The sequence below is a fragment of the Crocodylus porosus genome, unplaced genomic scaffold, assembly GCF_001723895.1.
Source record: "Crocodylus porosus isolate Cpor-Errol unplaced genomic scaffold, CroPor_comp1, whole genome shotgun sequence".
NCBI classification, from domain to species: Eukaryota; Metazoa; Chordata; order Crocodylia; family Crocodylidae; genus Crocodylus; species Crocodylus porosus.
The window spans coordinates 36,110,394-36,128,066 of record NW_017728909.1 but is presented as its reverse complement, the minus strand read 5'-3'; the positions used below and the strand labels follow the sequence as shown (position 1 = coordinate 36,128,066).

The 17,673-nt window shown below is 42.2% G+C and overlaps 1 protein-coding gene across 1 annotated transcript in view; it reads right to left on the bottom strand.

The window, feature by feature from the left end:
* Positions 1-1,607: 1,607 nt before the first annotated feature.
* The window catches only part of IL31RA (interleukin 31 receptor A), an 84,174-nt gene continuing 68,108 nt past the window's right edge, over positions 1,608-17,673 (bottom strand). The window contains exons 13-16 of the mRNA XM_019532085.1: positions 15,358-15,498; positions 12,377-12,470; positions 4,964-5,039; positions 1,608-2,580 (exon numbers count right to left, since the gene is read on the bottom strand). Coding sequence (XP_019387630.1) covers positions 1,981-2,580; positions 4,964-5,039; positions 12,377-12,470; positions 15,358-15,498 — 911 coding nt within the window. The 3' untranslated portion in view covers positions 1,608-1,980. The remainder of the gene's footprint in view (positions 2,581-4,963; positions 5,040-12,376; positions 12,471-15,357; positions 15,499-17,673) is intronic.

Here is a 17,673-nt window from a genome sequence, read left to right as displayed (position 1 = left end):
CAAACTTGGCCAGTCCGCTCCTGACTCCAATGTCCACAACATTAATGAAGATGTTGAACAATATGGGTCCAAGGACAGAGCCTTGGGGGACCCCACTGGTCACAGGACACCACGATGAGTGACTTCCACCAATTACTACCCTCTGGATCCAACAACGGAGCCAATTTCCCAGCCAGCGAATCGTGGTGAACCCAAGGCCACAACTGGCCAGTTTTGCCAAGAGGTGATCGTGGGATACCAGATCAAAGGCTTTTCTGAAGTCAAGATATATGACATCAATCTCTTCTCCCTTGTCCAGGTGACAGATCAGGATACCACAATGAAAAATAGGCACAGCATTATCACCAGAGAAAGCAACTGCAAACCATCAAAAATGTTCTCGCTCCTCAAACTACTCACTCAAGTAACCTACTCAGGAAAAGTCTGGAAAGGCAGACAGGCTCTGTGTTGTGCCTGGGTGGCAGTAAATCTACTCAACCCAAGATCTGGAGGTTGAATGCAGCCCAGAGTTGATAAGCCTTTGCATAAGTTACTTGCCACTATCTCCCTCCTGTGTGCTAAAGATACACAGTCAATCACAACCAAACCTCCTAATCTGGACTATGATAAATTGGACAACCAAGTGCACTCATAATCAGCTCAAAGAGCAGGAAGGTGGGACAGTAGGAAGACAAGTTGTGGGGAAAAACAGAATTAAAAATGTATTGAGGTACCCACTTACCGTGTCCTTATCTCAATATCCAATAACCAAGGTGCAAGCAGTTTCACCTCTAATTTAGAGATTTCTCTAAGGGACTGATTCTGATTTCACTTACACCAACGTAAATTAGGAGCAGTGCTACCAGCACTATTAAAGTTAAATAGCTTAAAAATTGAGCCAAGAACCAATTCCTAGATGCCTGGACATTTCCTGAGATGACACACTCAAAAAAGGATTCATAGATTTTCAAATATGCTTTCTAGTTCTTAACAGAAAGAATTCTATGCTTAATGCAAAGGTCTTCAATCTTGCATCAGATACCAAGGAGCAGCTTTAGATACTTACTTATATGTAGCATATTCCATTAGTTACAGGTGAGGTACAGCCTTAAATAAAGATTCAGTGCTCTTTTCTATGTAAGGTGCTATATTCAGCTAAGCCATTTCAGTCCCACACATCAATGCAGCAGTAAAGAGAAGCAACTGAACTGTCAGGAAAAAAGATGTACAAAGGAGTGAGAAGTACAATGAAATAAATGACGGGCCAGTGAGTGGACATGGGATAAACAGAGTAAAACACAAAATAAAAGAGAAAAAGGAAACTGGAATGGGCCCCTATTTCTCCCAAACTGATAAAATCTATTACAACAAATCAGAAGTCCTCCAACACAGAAAGAAAAGGCAACATTAAAAAACAGATGATTCAGGTATCAGGACGTGACACGGGGAGATCAAAGCTACTCCACCAAACAGCAGGCACACTACAGGTAAATCTTAAAATAAAACAATTGAGGGAAGGAAGAAAAGGAAAGTAGTACCATTCCTTCTAGCTTTAAGAGGAAAAGAAGTGTTTTCAATCTTTGAGCAAGCATACACTGCCCAATGGTCAGCCATGGAAAGGAACGGTCTGGAGCGAAATCAGTGTTTTATTTACGCAGCTGGTTGGCTTGATCTGATCATTTTGATCAGCCAAAAGGAGAAGACTAAGAAGAATTAAATAGAAAAAAAATGAGACTGCACCATCTCACAACTGTTTTGAATTTCTTATGACCATGCCTTAAAGAAAACAGTCTTTTCAAGCCTGACTAGAAAATCAGGTTTAAAAATTGTTTCATAGTCATTCAAACAAACTGGGAGCCTTTGGTTAGATTAAATGATACCAACTGAGTTTCAATGCATGTATATGTAGAAGGCAATAATCCCAAGAGAAAGCAGATCAGCTGGGCAGCACAGCATCTCATGATGACTTTCAAAAGTAACATTTCTAGGTCCAAGAATGTACTAATGAGCTATGGTCAGTCCAAACATATCCAGTGTCACATATGACTGTCCTGCAGTGTTTTTCTGAAAAGGGGCTGTTGATTGAGTTCTGGATTCATTCTGGTTACAGTCTGGCAAGTTTTCATGAACAACAAATTCCCTTGTATTGACAGAATTTTTCAGGTATGGGTTGAATGTAGCAGCTTCTTTGAAATCTGTGTGTTCGTCATCTTCATTTTCATTGTCTTTGGAACTTGAATTTTGGACAGGAGAGAACTGGGGCTTGGAAAAATCCTCTTCCAGTTTTTCTACAGGGTAAATTTTCCTGTTGGGTTTCACAGCTGAAAGAATTTGACTCCTCAAGTCTTGTTCAGTATCTATGTATGGCAGTGACGGTGAGACTGATTTTACAACTTCATGTTCTTCATTACATAATTCCTTTTTGTGATCATTAGGAACATCCTTTGCACCAGTATCTGTATGGTCAGACTCATAATTTTCATGTTTAATTAGTAATAATTCAGTTTGATTTTCATGAGGCATGCCTGGCTCCAAAACACTGATGTCTTCAGAGCCTACCATTCCATCCTCAGACTGTCCTTGCTTCAGTAATGAATTACACTGTCAGTTTAAAAAGAAAGACTTGAAACTTATGCCAGTACAAAGAAAGATAAATGACAAGAAGTTATTTGAAAATCAGCACCTGAACAGCTCTAAGTCTTCACATTTAAGAACTCAATGAAACTAAGATGTTCATTACTGTTGATACACACTAGCATTCTAAAAATGGAACTGTAAGGCTACATCTTTGCCTCTTATTGACTCCATATCAAGATTTTCAGTTAACTATTTTCTCTAAGTTTGGTATCTTTCAATTGGAAAACAAACAAATTGATATCAATTCGCCATAGGCAAACAGCTTCCTTGGAGTTGTACGTGAAAGGGAGTTTAACTAATGAAGCCTGAATTTAGGCTAGGCTTAGCTAGTATAGTTGCTCTAAATCCCATCTAAATGCAACATTTTTCTCAGTGCAGTTGCACAGTAACTGCTGAAGTGTCTCTCTACTGGAAATTTTGTGACTGAACTGAAGCAAACACAATGAGCTTGTAACAGTCAAATAAAAGGGTGAAAATCTGATGAACCATAGAATGGTGAAAATTCACAAAACCATAGAAAATTAGGATTTGAAGGGACCACAAGAGGTCATCTAGTCCAACCTCCTGCTGAAAGCAGGACCATCCCCAGCTATAGCATCCCAGCCAAGGCTTTGTGCAGCTGGATCTTAAAAACCTCTAAGGATGGAAATTCCACAACCTCTCTGGGTAACCTGTTCCAGGGCTTTACCTTACTAGTGAGAAAGTTTTTCCTAATATGTAACCTAAGCTTCCGCTGCTGCAACTGGAGACCACTGCTCCTTGTTTTGTCATCTGCCAGAGTAGAGGACAGCCCAACTCCATCCTCTTCAGAACCACCCTTCAGGCAGTTGAAGGTGGCTATTAAATTTCCTCTCATTCTTTTCTTCTCCAGACTAAAGAAGCCCACTACCCTCAGCCTCTGCTCATAAGTCATGTATCCCAGCCCCCTAACCATTTTCAGTGCCCTCTGCTGGGTTCTCTCCAATTTCTCTATATCCTTTCTGTACTGGGGGACCCAAAACTGGATACAATACTCCAGATGTAGCCTCACCAGTGCTGGAGAGGGAAATAATCACTTCCCTAAGTCTGCTGGCAGCACTCTTACTAATGCAGCCTTGGAAGCCATTAGCTTTCTTGGCAATTAGGGCACGTTGTTGGCTCCTATTCATCTTATTGTCCACTGTAACCCCTGGGTCCTTTTCTGACTAGCTGCTTAGCCAGTCAGTTCCCAGTCTATCCTTAATTATTACCCATCCCTATAAGTACTTTAGATATTTTTTGACTGGGAAAAATGGTCAAGTTTGAGTTTAGCTAATACACTTTCCATGGTATATAAACAAGGTAAAATCTCATGGTTAGAATTCAACCACTTCAAATTGAACTAATGATGTTACTGTGCAGATACACTGGGGAAAATATTGCATTTAGGTTGGATTTAGCAAGACTGTGCTGGCTAAGCTCAGTCTAAACTCAATCTTCATTAGCAAAGGCAAACCCTGTTGTATTTATAAATCCCAGGAAGTTATTTGCTTATAGCATTTCATTTCCTCAAATCCTTACAGTAAATGTTTATATGGATTTGAAATGAATACATCAGAATTGCAATCCATGGACTCACAAACCCTGTATGCTAGCTCTACATAGGAAGGCAAAGAAGAATGACTGGAAAAATTTAAAGGAAAACTAAAGCCATATCTAGACCACAGGCTGACCATGCCCTCAACATACTGTGCTGTTCTACATAGGCTACCTCCTAAACTGGAAGTAGCGTAATGCCCTCAAATGGCCTGCAGTCCAGGCACTGCCAAAGGGTAACATACACACAAGCTTGTGAAAGAGTACAAGGATAGCATACAGCTTCCTGTACACTCAGCATGTGTTATGGCAGTCAGGCCAAGATGTTTTTTATATTGGTCTGTCATCTGACAGTTTTACCAGTATGGTTGTTTCCTTCTATGTTATAATGATTTTGCCTTGTAAAAAAATGTTTAATGAATACTCTGATTCATATTTTAGGACATGATCTCTAAGAGACATGGCACTCTATTGACCATATGCATTATGCTAGAGTTCTCTAGTCTATTTAGCAAGACAGACAGACAGACAGACAGACATCTTGTACTTCAATAATGTAATTATTCAAGAATTACTTCAACAGTGTAATTATTGTGCTGTTTTAAAGTACCAAATTTAGAGTCCAATGAAGGTGTCTGTGAGATAAAGGTGAACTGTCATCCAGTCAATTCAACCTTGGTGAAACATAATTTTAATCACCAGTGTAACCCAAGAGATCTGTTGCACTTCAATTGTTTATCAAAAAATTAATCATATCATACATTTGTATTATTAAACAGACATAAGATATTACCATAAATACATCCTCCGACCCTACCACAATGCTCTTTGCAGGATTTGGTACATCAGGCCAACAAACCCTTTTCAACCTGCAAGTAAGAAACACAACGTGGTCATTTGAGGTACGAATTAGATTACTAAAATTGTGAACACCCAAGAAATACTGGGAAATAAATCAATTAAGTATAGAATAGCAAATATTTATCAAAGGAATATAAATGTAATCATTTTAATAAGTGAAATTGCATTTCTTCAAGCCAATTCCTATTTACTGTTTATATCAGATGTCAAATAAAAAACTCGGGCTAAGGAAAAAATAGTCAAAAAACAAGGAAATGTCTTCTCCAAAACCAGTGGTTATAATTAAACAGTGAAATGAGAGCTGCAACTGCAATTGCTTAAGCTAAAAAACTACAAACCTTTAGAATTACTATTTGCCTATATTAGGCTTATAATGAAGGCTGTTTGACTGTTGTATTAGGCCAGGGGTCAGTCATCTGCAACCATCTGCTGAGCTGGATTCAGCCAGCAAAGGTATTGTATACAGCCTGTGAAGTCAGGACAGCAGTACTATTCAGCAGCGAGGCTATTTGATCACATTTGGCAGCAGAGGAATCTATGGCATGGGGAACCATGTGGTGGCACATGGCAAAAGAAAATGGTGTTATTCAGCAACACAGCAAATTAGCAGTGACTGGGCAGCATCTACATGAGACGTTTACTTTGCAGTAGACTAATTAGCCATACAAAAAATATCTTGTCATTTACACTCTGGAGCAATAAAGCAATAAACTCCAGAGTTTATTGCACATGTAGACATATTCATTGCGTCATAGCTGGTGGCCCAACTTAGACTGAGCTCCACTTATTTAGCCCACCAGAGGTCATAGGTTGCCAGCTCCTGCATTAGGCTATTTTTTCAGTTCAGTTACCTCTAGTTACCCACACCGATTCTAGTTAGAGTGGGCACATTCACATGTGCAATGGCTGTATCCATGCATGCAGGTACATACAGTTTGTGGCACCACAAACCATATGCCTTGCATGTTAAACCATGCACTGCACTATTGATATGCAGTGTGGCAGCAAAAAAATGGGATTTCCCAATAGCAAAAAAACCCCCAAAAAACAAACCTCTGATAAAAAACAGGCCAAAGCATGTGAAAGTAGCATATGCCCAGACAAATGTGGAGACTGGGGAGCAGGAAGTCCCAGGCACCCTGTGCCCCAGCAAACCACAGAGTAGCACATAGAGCCTCTGAACTAAGGCACACTGTACCCAGCCGGCCACTCTGTGGGCAGCTGGGTATACCCTACAGCTGGCTGGGACAGTGTGCCTTGAGATGGGAGAGCAGGCAGCCCTGGGCTGGATGCTCCTGTCTCCACATGCCACAACACAGGCTCTCTGCCCAGGACAACCAGCTGTGCTGCCCAGGGCATGTGCACCTCAGTATGGGAGCTCCATAGTCCAGGGCTGCCTGCTCTCCTGTTGCCATGTGCCACTCCCTGGCTGGCTGGGGCGCACAGTGCCTCAGCACATGAGCTACCTGCCAGCTAGCCTTGTGCTGAGGCACCCTGTGCCCCAGCCAGCCCTCCCTACAGCATATGAAACCCACCTAGGAGCCAGGAGGAGCTGGGCATGGGCAGCTTGCCTGAAGAGGGACAATTTCTACCTCAACAAAGCACATGTACAGGGGTATGCACTGCAGCACAAACAGCACAAATTTGTGCTGCTGCAAGTACACACCCCTGCTCTTCTGGATGTGGCCAATGTGCACTAATAAACTCCAGAGTTTATTGCACCAGAGTTTATTGCTCCCAGGTGCACCCTTTGAATGTGCACACGAGGGCAAAAAACTCCGGAGTGTACAGGCGTACCTCGTTTTATTGCGCTTCACTTTATTGCGCTTCGCAGATATTGCGTTTTTTATAAATTGAAGGTTTGTGGCAACCCCGCGTCGAGCAAGTCTATCGGCGCCATTTTTCCATCGGTTAGCATTTTTTAGCAATAAAGTATTTTTTAATTAAGGTATGTACATTGTTTTTTTAGACATAATGCTATTGCACACTTAATAGACTACAGTATAGTGTAAACATAACTTTTATATGCACTGGGAAACCAAAAAATTCGTGTGACTTGCTTTATTTATACTTGGGATCCTATGACCCCAGCTGACTTCCTGCCCTTTGGGCAGGGGGCTGGACTCAATGATCTCCCGAGGTCCCTTCCAGCCCTAACGTCTATGAAATCTATGAAATCTTATTGCGATATTTGCTTTATTGCAGTGGTCTGGAACCGAACCCGCAATATCTCCGATGTATGCCTGTATTACTTCAGAGTTTATTCATGTGCAGCACATTCAGTCCAGTTAGAACAGCCCTGGTTCGCAGCGGCGCAGGGCTGCTCTGACCAGGCTCAATGTGCTGCAGAGGGGCTGGCTGGGGCATGAGGGTGCTTCAGGGCTAGTGGGCAGCCTCCACACTGAAGAACCCTCAAGCTCCAGCCAGCTGACAGTGTCTACCCGTGCACTGCTGAGCACAAAAAAACTCCAGACTGGGCTAGTACTTATATTTACAAGTGTAATTCTAAATTTAAATTTACAAGTGGAAATGAAGGCATTTTTAAAACGTGTTTTAAATCCTAAAAGGGATTAATAATCAGCATGTTTGTAAGCAACTGAAAAGACACTCTTAAAATGGGGACTATCAGGCATCCTTAATAATAGGTGGCACTGTAATCTGTACCTATAACACAACTGGTAATACATAACTTACATCACTTCCATTGCACTCTCATTTTTTGAATTTGTCATGTTCTTAAGAAGCTAAGGCTTGATCCTGGAAATACTTAAAATATGTGTTTTAATTTTACTCCTAGGAATTTAATGAGGCTATTAACATGACAAGTTATCTGCGTCTGTGGACACTGGCAGGTTCCAGGTTAGAACTTATACTCTTTGCTATAGTTTATCTTGAATAGTAACAAAAACAGTTAATAAATAATGCAAACTATCTTTGTGAATGCTTTAAAGTGGCTTTTTGCACACTTTTATATGTAATTGCAGGAATTGCCTCTACATTTGGAATTGACTTTAAATTTACTTGAAATTTACTAGCCTGCTCAGGAATTTATTAGTTTCATACACTCTAATAGGGCACACATGTAGACAGAGATGTTTACTGTGGAGCTAGTTAGGCAGATAATGTCTTGTGTAGACACACCCAGTGATCACGCGATAAAATACTCCCTGAACCATGCAGAACTGTTATATTAGCAGCTAATGACATAGCAATTCAAGCAGAAGCCAACACTCCATGGGAGCTTGAACACATGATGTTCATCAACACGTCCACATGATGAAAATGTTACTTGTGTAGCTTAATGGTGTCACACAATATACTTGTGCCAGTTTTGGAGGTTTTAGATGAGTTTGCATCATTGCAAACCAAATTACATCTGGATGTAATTTAGTTTGCAACATTGCAAATTGCAGTGATGCAGCTTGCCCACCCAGCTGCAGGAGAGGCAGGCAGACTCTGAAGAAAATAAAGGATTGGGTCCCTTGGTACTTCTGCTTGCAGCAGGCTCTTACATCTGGCAGGAGGCCCAGGGCCAGCCAGGAATGGTCTGGCTTGTGCCAGGGCAGTGCAAAAAGGTGGCAGGAGGGTGGCTGGATTTGCTGGCAGCTAGAGAAGGCTGTGGGGATGGTTCACAGGGTGCGGGCCACCTGGGCGGGTTGCTACCTTCCACAAGCCCGCCTGGGCTTCCAGTGCCCCGTGCACCATCCCCGCTGCCTTCTCTGGCTACCAGCACACCCAGCTTCCCCATGAGACAGCATGAGGAGGCAACAAGAGAGCAGCTGGGTATGCTGGCAGCCAGACAAGATGCTGGGGATGGTGCACAGGTTGCTGGAAGCCCAGGCAGGCTCAGAAAAGCTAGCAGCCGACCAGGGCAGCCCCATACCACATGTACCATCCCCATCGCCTTCTCTGGCCACCAGCAAACCACCAACCCTCCTGCTGCCTTCCTATGCTGCCCCAGGGGCAAGTCAGCCCACTCCTGGGCAGCCCCTGGCACCCTGCCAGCTGCAAAAGCCCGCTGAAAGCAGAAGAGGTGAGGGCCTCAATCCCCCTTTGTTTTTGTTTTTTGGCAGAGTTTGCCTGCCTCTCCTGCAGCTGGGAGGCAAGCTGCCGGTGGGCCAAGCAGGCCCTGAGCTGCAGAGGGCCCCGGTTCTTCCCTCCACAGTGGCAGCACCCCCACCATTTCAATTTAGAGGGCACAGAATAAAACCTTGGGACTAAGCCCCTGTCATTTGTACAAGCACCCCTTAATGACCACGACCAGTTCAAGAAGTTTTGTGTAGATGTAACTCAAGGTAGGGACAGCATGTAAGTTATATCTCAATTTAATTTTGCAACAAAGACAAGCCCTTAGGTGTTTCTGACTACAGCATCATTTATGTAAAAGATTAATTGCATTCAAGATGGCATCTCCAAATCAAATCCCAGAAATCTGTGGTAGTCAGAAAAAGATCTGAGAATTGTAATTTGTCAGAGAAGCATTTATCACAGCAACACATAAGAAAATTATATGAAATACTAGAAGCTCCTAGATAAGTACAGCAGTACCCTCCTCATTTGGCTGCAGTCAGACTCCTTGCTAGCTCCCTGCTGGCCTCAAAAAGCTGTGGATTGGAGCCCCTGAAGACTACAGTTGGAATCAAACCTAGGACTCCCACTTCCTTGGGAAGTGCTGCTATGCTAGTCTACTCTGCAAAATGTACAGATTTCCCCTCATTTATATGGGTTCTGTATGTGCGAATTCGGTCTTATGCCATGACCCTTTTTATACCAAAAATACGTTATACACAAGGTAAATGCACTCTTATGCAATTGGTGTGGTGGAAGCCCGCAGTCAGCTGCTTTGTGCAGTGCATTGTGGGAGTGACACACACCAAAATATAGTCTCCTGTGTGGATCTGTGCTCCTCACTCATTGTCTGCAACACGGGTTTCTGTAGTTGCCATCCCCATTATGATAGTGCCCTGTGCTTGTGTGTACTGTCTGCTGTTGGTGAGTATCAAAATTGCCTTGTAAAAGTGGTAGAAATGAGTCTGGAGGTCAGTACAGTCAGAGTCTTGGAACATATCCCTATTTATTATATTGTAAAGGGGTTTCATATTTGAGTTATGCACTATTTTCCAGAAATTAATATACAGCATAAAGCAAGGGAAATCTGTACCACCACTTCCTCCCCTTATGTTTCTGAATAAAAGTAACTGTGGATGCAAACAATATGCCACCAGCTTGTATTAAGTGCACTTAGAGCACAACTACCGTATTGGGCCTGTCTGAGGGCCCAATACAAAACTCTCTCATTTGCAAATCTGAGGGACTCGGAGTGCAACTTAGATGTTGTCAAAGTCACCAGAAAACTCAGATTCCTGAGGGTTTTCATACAACTACGTGAAATAGGCAGGGTTTCTGTGAAGCACTCTCAGGTTTAGGTGCCTGTGTTTTTTCCAAGTCACATTTTGTTCCTCAGTGAATCACATCCAGAGTATAGTAGCTAAATGTGTCCAAAGATTCTGTCCTCTTTGAGTAGGCCCCCAGGCCATAAGAAGAGGGGACTGGGTCAAAGTCAAATTGCAGAGGTTGAGTCAGAACGGGTCAGTGAGAGAACAGGCAAAAATGTATCCAGTAAAGCACACTTGCTTCTGGAGCCTGGAATAGGACCCAGTATACTCGAGTCTTACATTCTTAGTGCAGAGAAGATACCTGGGTACCATCTGACCAAGTTTATTTGCTCCAAGAGGCAGAAGTACGTAGTGAATCTAAAAGTTCTGGGATCATAGGTTTTCTTCTACGTGGTGAAAATTCTGATTATGTCAATTGCTTTTTTACACGCGATTACACAAAATCAAGCACTCAAGAGTTAGGAGATTTCATAGATTTCATAGACATTAGGGCTGGAAGGAACCTCGGGAGATCGTCGAGTCCAGCCCCCCGCCCAAAGGGCAGGAAGTCAGCTGGGGTCATAGGATCACAGCAAGATAAGCATCCAATTTACGCTTGAAGGTGTTCAATGAAGGTGCTTGAACCACCTCCGATGGCAGGCTGTTCCAGACCTTGGGGGCTTGGACAGTAAAGAAATTCTTCCTTATGTCCAGCCTGAAACAGTCTAGTAGTAGTTTATGACCATTCAACCTCGTCATCCCATGGGGCACTCTGGTGAACAAACGTTCCCCCAGATCCTGGTGGTCACCCCTGATAAACTTATAGGTCGTCATCAGATCACCCCTGAGCCTGCGCTTTTCCAAGCTAAAGAGCCCCATGTCTCTCAGCCTGTCATCATAAGGTCTGTTTTCTTGACCTCTGATCATGCGTGTGGCTCTTCTCTGCACTCTCTCAAGCTTCTCCACGTTTTTGAATTGTGGAGCCCAAAACTGGACGCAGTACTCCAGCTGCAGCCTCACCAAGGCCAAGTACAGTGGGAGAATGACGTCCTGGGATTTGCTTGAGAAGCATCTATGGATTAAAGCAGCATTTTGGTCACTTTAGTAGCTGCAGCATCGCATTGCAGGCTCATGCTCATCTTGTAGTCAATGATGACCCCCAAGTCTCTTTCTTCCGTAGTGCTAGCCAGCATAGCACTGCCGAGCCTATAAGGATGCTGCAGGTTTTCCCTCCCAAGGTGAAGAACCTTGCACTTTTCAGTGTTAAACACCATCAGGTTCTCATCCACCCATTTGCTGAGCCTGTGCAGGTCAGCCTGGATCGCCCTCCTGTCTTCTGGTGTGGATGTGTTGCCCCAAAGTTTGGTGTCATCGGCGAACTTGGCCAGTCTGCTTCTGACTCCCATGTCCACATCGTTAATGAAGATGTTGAACAATATGGGTCCAAGGACAGAGCCTTGAGGGACCCCACTGGTCAGAATTCAAGTGGCCTTGTAAATTGAATTCCACCCCCTCAGAAACTAGTCAGATACAGCCTTTCTGAATGCCTGATTTTACAAAGTTCAGCTTATGGGCTAGGCTTGCTTGTAATATATTGTTTTGTAATATACGTATTGCATAATAGATATTATTTTTTAAAAGTTACAGAAAAGGTTTTTTGATTGGTTCATGCCATAATCCTTCGTCAAACAACTGCTTTAACTGAGACAGGCAATCAGTTGTTCCATTTCTTATATTTTATTCTGGTTTACCACATTTTCTATAAATAGTATTTGTTTTTACAACTATATAATGAAGTAGATGGATTGCATAAGAATCTGAACTTTTATCTATTAATCAAACTGAGAAACGTTCTTAATACCATATTTGCTTGAAACCAACAACCAAGAATTCTTTAGCTAAAAATTAGCCTTTCACACATTAAAATTGACTTTTTTTCCCCCCGCTGAAAATACAGAGAAATTACTCACGATTGTTTTTTTAGAGTACATATTATTCCCAGGAACAGTAAGAACAGCATACATAATCCAAGTGATATAAATATATAAAGTAGGTCTTCCTTATCTTGAAAGAAAGAACAAATAGTGAAACATTTCTGTATATATTCCACTGAAGAACTCATTTACAATTTTTAGTCTGTAATTTCAGAGTCACTTGCTAACATAATTTGAAAGGGCTTTTGTTATTTCATCTTTGCCAAATTAATCAGGTTATTGTATCCAGCTGTGTAACAGTATGTGATGGGGCTTTACGTGGATCTCAGAACAGCTGCTTCTTTATTACAATAGCTGTTTCTTTACCATCTCTGATCTGTCTGGCTAACATGGTAGAAGATCCCATACCAATGGTACCCACAGAAACTGATATGCCTAGCACTGTATCCAGCATAGCCTTAACTCTTCAGACTGAATGATTCACCACTGGGTCAACACAGCACAGCCTTCAGTACAAGTCCAGAGCAGGGTTTGCCCACATTCATCTGGAGCCCTAGCAAAATAACCTTAGCTACAGCAGTATCATACCCCAGCACCACCTCTTTGCAATCTATAAAATGTATGGTAAATCATGCAGAGACGGCATATTTTAAAATACATTTACAGTGTAGTCCTACTAATGACTTCAGTGTAGGGTTGAGGTATATGAACTATGGTATCTAATTTGGATACCAGAAAGCAATCTAGTCACAGCAGAATAAACCTCAGCATGTTATAAATCAGTCTGCTTTTTGGGTAGCAGTATAGTTACTAATTTACAGGCAGACAAAGTTATGCCATATCCAGACTGCTGTACATGAGCTAGCTAGTTTAAAGCTAACTTACACATCCCTACATTACTTTGTAGTTACTCCATTGTAGACATGCCAAGAAACGAAACAGAACTGAGGAAATAGTTTTCTACATTGCTTCTTTCATTTTGAAATCTAACAGAACAACTCTGAATTTCTGACTCGTAGCCATCCCAAGGGAGAGGAAGACAATGATAGTAAGAAAACAAAGATACAAGGTTATTTCCCAAAGGCCACAATGGTGTGTTGAGTAACTTGCTAGCCAAGTTTAAATTAAAGGAAAATGTGTCATGCTTACAGTAAATTGTTTATATGGGCAGAGAGACAATAAAACATCATAATACACATTTCTTTGAGCCCAATTTCTAAGGCAGATCTTTTCCGATAAAATATTAATCCTCAATCCTGTAACTGACAAAATAGAAACTTACTACTTTGCCACATAGAGCCATGGGCTTCAGCAACAGTCAACTGTTAAAATCCTAATCCATGAAGTTTTGGGCTGCAACGTCTTCCAAGGCATTGAGTCAAATTCAACTACTTCTAACTATTCTCCTTTGGTTTTGCTCAGACAAAAAACTAGGAGTGTCCTAACAAACAGCAACATGAAAGATCTGTGGCTCAAACCCTATTTTACCTGTATGGTATCCAAGTGGTACTTAAGTACCCAAGTACAGTCCTATTCCACCCTGTTCAAATCATTAATGTACCAGATTTGTAATGCACCTTCATTTTAGCCTGAAGGCTCATGCTATGGACATACATTTGTAATGTTACAAGAAGTGGATGTCTAGATAGTCATGGCATTTGTAGCACCACAAAAATGGTGGATCCACCACAGAAACAAACAGAAACATTCAGAAAGACTTGGGACTGTTCAGCCTGGAGAACAGAATACTCAGAGGGGACTTGGTGGCAGCCTATAAGTATATCAAGGGCATAAATCAGGGCCTGGGGGAGCATCTTTTCAGCAAGCCCCCCCAGGGGAGGACAAGAAATAATGGGCACACGCAGATTGAGGATCACTTCAGGCTAGATACAAGGAAAAACTTCTTTACAAGTTGAGTGCCAAGGGTTTGGTATAGGCTCCCCCCAGAGGTGATACAGTAACCCACCCTGGTGAACTTCAAAAAGCATCTTGATGCCCACCTTGTTGGGGTCACCTGATCCCAGCAGTCTTTCCTGCCCAAGTGCAGGGAGGCTGGACCCGATGACCTATGAGGTCCCTTTCAGCCCCTAACAACTATGAAACTATCTTCCAAAGGAGATTTTCTCAGTAGTCCTACACGTAATATATGGACAGTTATATAGATTTCATAGATGTTTGGGTTGGAAGGGACCTCAGTAGATCATCAAGTCTGACCCCCTACCCTGGGCAGGAAGGTGTTCATTTCCTCTTATATCTACCACTATGCAGCATCTCTCAGATCCCCAGCATTCCACAATCCTCTGCTATCCCTTCCCCACTCCAAAGGGAGAGGGGGAAAGCAGCTAGCACTCTGACAACATGACCATAGGTGGCGAGCCATCTTAAAATGCTGCTGGGACCCTGCTGTTCTTGCTGCAGCTGGAAGCACTGGCTACAGCTGGCGGTGCTGGCAGTGGGAACAGCCACCTCCATCACCAACACCAGAGAAGCATGTCTCTTGCCAGTGCTCCCAGGATGCTGGCTGCACCAAGAAGAACTGCCACTGCCACAAACACTGACAGGACATCAGCAAGAGCTAGTGCACCCAGAGTGGCTGCAGCAGCAGGAGGCTGCCTTCAACTACTGCTGCCACCACTTCATTACTGCAGCTGCCAAACTCACAGGCTCTCATGGGGATGGGGGAAAGCAAAGAAGCTAGAAAGCATACAAGCTGAACAATGCACCCCTGAAGCCACTTTGTAGTACTCCAGCCAGGGGGGCATGTGTGCACACCCCATGGTACTTTATTGTTGTAGAGATACAAATAAATGTTTGCACATAGCCTCAGTTTCAAAAAGCAGTGAGGAGAAGGAGAAGGGCCCATCTGCCTTTGGTGTTAGCAATTGTTCAAGGACTTGAACAGAATGGAACAGCATTGCACTTCAGTGCCTTGGAGAGGCAACAGGATTTTGATCTGTATCTCTTACCCGCAAAAAACATGATCAGTGCAGTATGATTTAACCTCCAACATCACTTACTAAATTTTGAAGTCTTGAAAGTTATTGTGTTTCCACTTTTTCCACCAGCACTGTTGGCTGCAATCACATAAGCACTATATTGGGTGTTTGCTTCCAGGGAACTCAGTTTGTACTGCAGAACATTAGAGTTCACAGTTTTATCTTTTCAGGGAAAGACAGACATGAAAGAAATCACAGATTAAATTTAAATAAGTAAATAAAGAAGCACACACAAATACTAATTAAACAGAAATAAGTGTTAAATATTATTTTATATTTACATAGGGCCATTTACATTGAAAAAAATCCAAAAGTTTTACAGATTTGTTGAAATACAAAATAACCAAAGATGTCATTTGGGGTGGAACAAACAAATTGCTGAATATAGCACAATGCTATATAACAATTTAGGACAGGAAGTGAATCATTTTATGGCCAACTGAAAAGTACAGGAAAAAGTTTAGATGGGCAAAATGTAAAAAGTGTGGATGATACTTTCTGCATAGTAAAAGAGCAATGGGATCTTTATCATCACAAGTTGTAGGTCCTGGCTTTTATTGCCAAACTGAAAAGACAGCATAAAAGACAGACACATCAGTTCAGAACAATCCAAGATAGACTGAAAAGAAAAATTACCACCTCCATACATGCCATCATAACATGTACCATGTAGGTGTTTTCTGGGCGCCATATATGCAAGTGCTGATACACACCAAAAAAGGCATTTAGTATTTAAATCATCCCACTTTGCTCAACATTAGTGCAGCCACAGCTGGAACACTGTGCCCAGTTTTGGGTGCCACACTTCAACAAGGATGTGCTATAGGCTCGAGAGGGTCCAGAGAAGGGCCACCCATATGATCAGAGATTTGCATGGCAAGCCATATGAGGAGGGGCTGAGGGATCTCGGACTCTTCAGCCTAAAGAAAAGAAGGCTGAGAGGGGACCCAACTGTGGCTTACTGCTATATCAGAGACATACATCAGGAGCTCAGTGAAAAACCAGTGCACCATGGGGGAAAACTAGAAAAAATGGCCACAAACTCCTGGAAGATAGTTTCAGGCTGAACATTAGGAAAAATTTATTCACAACTAGGGCCTCCAAACTGTGGAATGAGCTCCCCTCAGAGATGGTGCAATCACCTACCCTAGAGGTCTTCAAGAGAAGACTGGGCAGTCACCTGGCTGGGGCCACCTGACCTCAGATGTCTTTCCTGCTCATACAGGGGGCTGGACCCGATGATCCTTCAGGGTCCCTTCCAGCCCTATGATTCTATGCGTTTTTTTCCATGTAACTGTTTTTGTGTGCACTCTGTCACTGGACCTGCCATTCCCACATATCCAGAATGAAACAGGCATCTGCTTCCCAGGTTAGCCTCCACTTACTGTGGGATAGGATCAGGTGCATGAAGCAGTTCTTGTAGCATGGATGATGCAAGGTAGGCCTCCCCTACCCCTTTTTAATTCAGTATAATATGGTCATCTCTCCATATTCTAAGTCAAATGAGACAGTAATAATGGGGCAACTGTTTGGAGAAACAGTTTTTTGCAGTTTACCCTAGTTTCTTTCATGAACTATCTATAGAGTATTACATTGATGTAGTTGTGATGGTTCAGAAACTGATGCGAGAGACAAGCTTTAAAATCTTAATCAATTTTATCCCAACTATACATTTGGTCCAATGAAAGTTATCAACCCCAAATGATCCTTGCTAGCTATAGAGTACATAAGAGAAATTGATACAGTTGATTTACTTGTAATAGTGATCACAGTATAAATAATCGCAATACCCTCAGGAAGCTGGGATTATACTGGCAACTACCACTGTGCCAGTGAACTTTAGAAAGGGGATTTCTTTTAATTATGAAGCACTCGTACTAAAACTGCAGTCCCATGTTTTACACAAAACAGACCCAGTACCATTCACTCTTGTACTTACAATACATGCTTGAAAGCTTGAAGATAAGCGTGCGTCTCATTTAGAAGCACAACTTTTTTCCATGGTAAATGCTGCAAAAGACACTGACCCACTTGCTTACTTCTGTATCTGACTGATGCCAACAGACATTAAGAATTCCAGTAATAGCATTTCCTATTTAGCTGGTGTAGCATAACTGTAAGACTCAAGCAGTAACCTCACAAAAATTCCGTATCAATATCACATTAATTACTGAAGATTTGACCGGCCAGAATTTTTAAGTTCCTCAGCAACAGATTTGTTGATTTAAAAAAAATTTCATCGTTAAGGTCAGATTCTTCACTGAAGAAAATCCTATTTTGATTTCTATAAAGAGTACCTTTAATGGAATATTGATAATATTGAAGAAGCATCTGTAA